We start from the raw sequence: 3,159 nt of genomic DNA, 5'->3' as shown, positions 1-3,159 counted from the left end.
CAACGCAAGGGCTAATTCACTCTGTTTGTGTGTGTAGGGGCTGCCGAGCCGACATTAAATACGGTCTGGAAGTCGGACCTTGGGCTTGGGTGACGAGGGTTAAGCAACCGCACGCAAAGAGGTAGTGAAAAGCGACGTCAACAGACATGAAGCATCTGATCGTGAGCCGCTAACTGGAATCAGGCAATTTATACTCGTTGCCTGAGTCGTGTACGCCGCCGCGATCCGAGTAACATAATAGCCATGGAGGGTTCTAGCAAACTCCTCCTGCTGCTCCATACGCTACTGCAGCTCGCAGCAGCAATTTATGTAGGGGGCGAGGGATATAACATAGCTGGCCCAGCCGTGAGCACTTCAGCTACGACAGCTTCTGTACTCCGCCATACTGGTCCATCAGCTGGACGACCCCGTCCGTTGATGATGGATGCAGAGGCCGTCGGCATCGGCAAACTAGATGTACAGGACGGAAGCGGGGGAAGTATGCCGCTGTGGCATGTGGGTGCAGCTGCGCGGATCGCCCCGATTAACGAGACTGTGGAGAGTCTAATGGAGAGCGTACGGGTACTGTTGAGGCGCGACGATGCCCGCCTGAGTTATCTTCAACGTCAGTTTCTTCTGAGATGCTTCGTCGATGATCAGGCAACTTACAAGTATACGAGTCCCACCAAGATCATGCCGAGCCGCGTGCAGCGGCAGGCCAATAGAACTAATGCTGCCACGAGGAGGACGTCTGCGTCAACTGCTGCTTTACGTGTAGCCGGTATAACTGGACTTGAAGAGGGCCTCTCAGGCGCTGCATGGAACCCACCCATGCAACAGGATAGCGTGCAATCCGGGGCCTATGGGAGCTACTTCACGCAGATTGGGATCGGTACCCCGCGTCAAACAAAGCACGTGATGATAGACACCGGAAGCGATCTAACGTGGGTTCAGTGTCGCCCATGCGACCATTGCTATCCGCAAACAGAGCCCATATACAATTCGGCCATTTCGAGCACCTTCAAGCGCTCGTCTTGCTTCACCGAGGTGTGCGAGGGCCTGTCCAATGCAGAGTGTGCGGAAGACGAGACGTGCAACTATGTTCAGAACTACGGGGACGGCACGTCGAGCACTGGCGAGCTGGCCTACGAGACCATCGAGTTCGGCACGAGGAACGAGTCCATGACTATTCGCATGGCACCTTTCGGATGCAGCCATAAGACCTTGACCCAGAACATGGATCCGCGCCTGTCCGGGCTCCTGGGGCTGGGTCACACCCTCGGCATTGGGCCCCACACGCTAAGTGTCTACCTCGACCGCTTCAGCTACTGCCTGCCGTCGCCCGACTCTCCTCGCCCGGGCTACCTCCGCTTCAACGGCGGCCCCATGCAGATGCCGCACGCCGCCACCTCCTCCTTTCCCTTTGACGTTCACCTCGGCTTCTACTACGTCCCATTGATCGGGATTACCGTCGGCGATCGCCTCCTGAATATCCCTCGCTCAGTCTTTCAGCTCCAGAAGGATGGCTCTGGTGGCATCGTCATCGACTCCGGGACCCTCTACACGCACGTTCACCCCGTCGCCTACAGGCAGCTCTTCCTCGCAATCCATAAGCACATGAGGGCTTCCGCTTACCACATGGTGAAAGTGGGCGACCGGCCCTGCTACCACATCCCTTCATCGCTCGACACCGCAAATATTCCGCCTGTCCACCTCCATTTTGAGGGCAGCGCCATCGTGTCCCTCTTCAAGAGAAACGTTTTCGTCCAGGTTAGCGAAGCGCTGAGCTGCCTGGCTTTCCAGCCCACGCCACAAGGCCAAGGTTTCTCGATCCTCGGGGCGCAGGTGCAGCAAGGCTTCGGCGTCACTTACGACCTGCGCACCGACCGCATCGGCTTCGCGTCCAGGCAATGTTAGTTATCACATCTAGACGATAAATACCCAGATCGCGGACACGCATGTAACTACGTCGTGGTTGATCCGAGTATGTCATGTTGCGCATTCCATTAATCTGCGAGGCCTAATCAATTGTAAAGCTTCCTTACTTACAAGCAAACCTAACGTAACCAAGCAAATAAAGCTTGCTTGAGGCCTTACGAGAAGCTACTGGAAATTTACAGATAAATAGTGTAACACTCTTTGCGTTCACTCAACGTTTGGCCGTGGCAATCGTCTTTCATGCTCGATGCTTAACCACAAACAAGCCAATATGTGAGCGCACAAAATATATATCTCACTCATTCATCAAATACTAGGCGTTTTGGACCATTCAAAATCTGTGTTATTTTGATATGCCGGCACAACGAACCCTGAAGCTTGGGCGCATCGCGAGCACATATTGGCCATGCATGATAACACCGTTATTTGTTATTCCATGGCCTAACCGGTTCAATTTCGCGTACAGCTTAGGTTTTGGCCATAATAGTCAATTATGCGTTTGCAGAGATAAGGAATATCTGAAGCTAGACTAGATTATGCCTTTAAAGGACAAGCTATTGTACACGTGTACATCATGCCTTTGTTGAACAAGATAGACTCTTCCCATGTGTAAATGTATGTGGTATGGAAACAAGTATTATATGCATTCAAAGCTTGATCCGTTACTCGAGGACATCGTGGAACAGATTGCAAGTGCTATGGTTTGAGAATATGTCCATAAGTTACAATGCGTGAAAGGCTCATGCATCTTTGAATGCCACTATTTATATTGAAAGCAAGAATGAGCTCACGGATGGCAGTGAGCCTTCTTTTGAAATTGATGTTGTGCTTAGGGACGGTAGTCACAAGTGGATGAAGGTTAAGCAAGTCAACGATGGATTCTTTGGTGAAAAATGCTACTTGGGAGTTAGGTTCTTTGCTAATGGCAAGCATACACTACCATATAGGTGGACCTACGAGTTGAAGGATCTCTATAAGATCCATTACCTAAGTATAAGGCAATCTTTGTGGCTAAGGGATTTGACCATGAGAATAGGATTGACTTTGCTAAGATATTCTCCCAGTAGTCAACCTTGTTTCAATACTTGCATTGGTTACCAATGGAGATTGTCTACATGGATGTAAAGATAGCTTTCTTGCATGTAGATTTGGATGAAGATATTTATATACAGTAGCCTAAAGAATTTGTTGTGGAAGGCAAGGAGCACTTATTGTATAAGATACATATGATGCCAGGAGGCA

General features: G+C 50.6%; 1 protein-coding gene across 1 annotated transcript; it reads left to right on the top strand.

Moving 5' to 3' along the window:
• The first annotated feature begins 243 nt into the window (after nt 1-243).
• Nucleotides 244-1,896, top strand: LOC148028643 (aspartic proteinase nepenthesin-2-like). Its single transcript, XM_087688470.1, has one exon. The coding sequence runs from the start codon at nt 244-246 to the stop codon at nt 1,894-1,896; it is 1,653 nt and encodes a 550-aa protein (XP_087544596.1).
• Nucleotides 1,897-3,159: the final 1,263 nt, after the last annotated feature.

This window comes from Lygodium microphyllum, chromosome 11, assembly GCF_053477565.2.
Source record: "Lygodium microphyllum isolate KBCC chromosome 11, Lygodium_microphyllum_v1.1.10, whole genome shotgun sequence".
Classification (NCBI taxonomy): domain Eukaryota; kingdom Viridiplantae; phylum Streptophyta; class Polypodiopsida; order Schizaeales; family Lygodiaceae; genus Lygodium; species Lygodium microphyllum.
Note: the sequence above shows the minus strand (reverse complement) of the source record. Positions and strands in the feature narration are given on the sequence as shown.

Bases quoted from the DNA above. Each gene is read 5' to 3' on its own strand.
- LOC148028643 (XM_087688470.1), top strand. From the start codon at position 244: ATGGAGGGTTCTAGCAAACTCCTCCTGCTGCTCCATACGCTACTGCAG.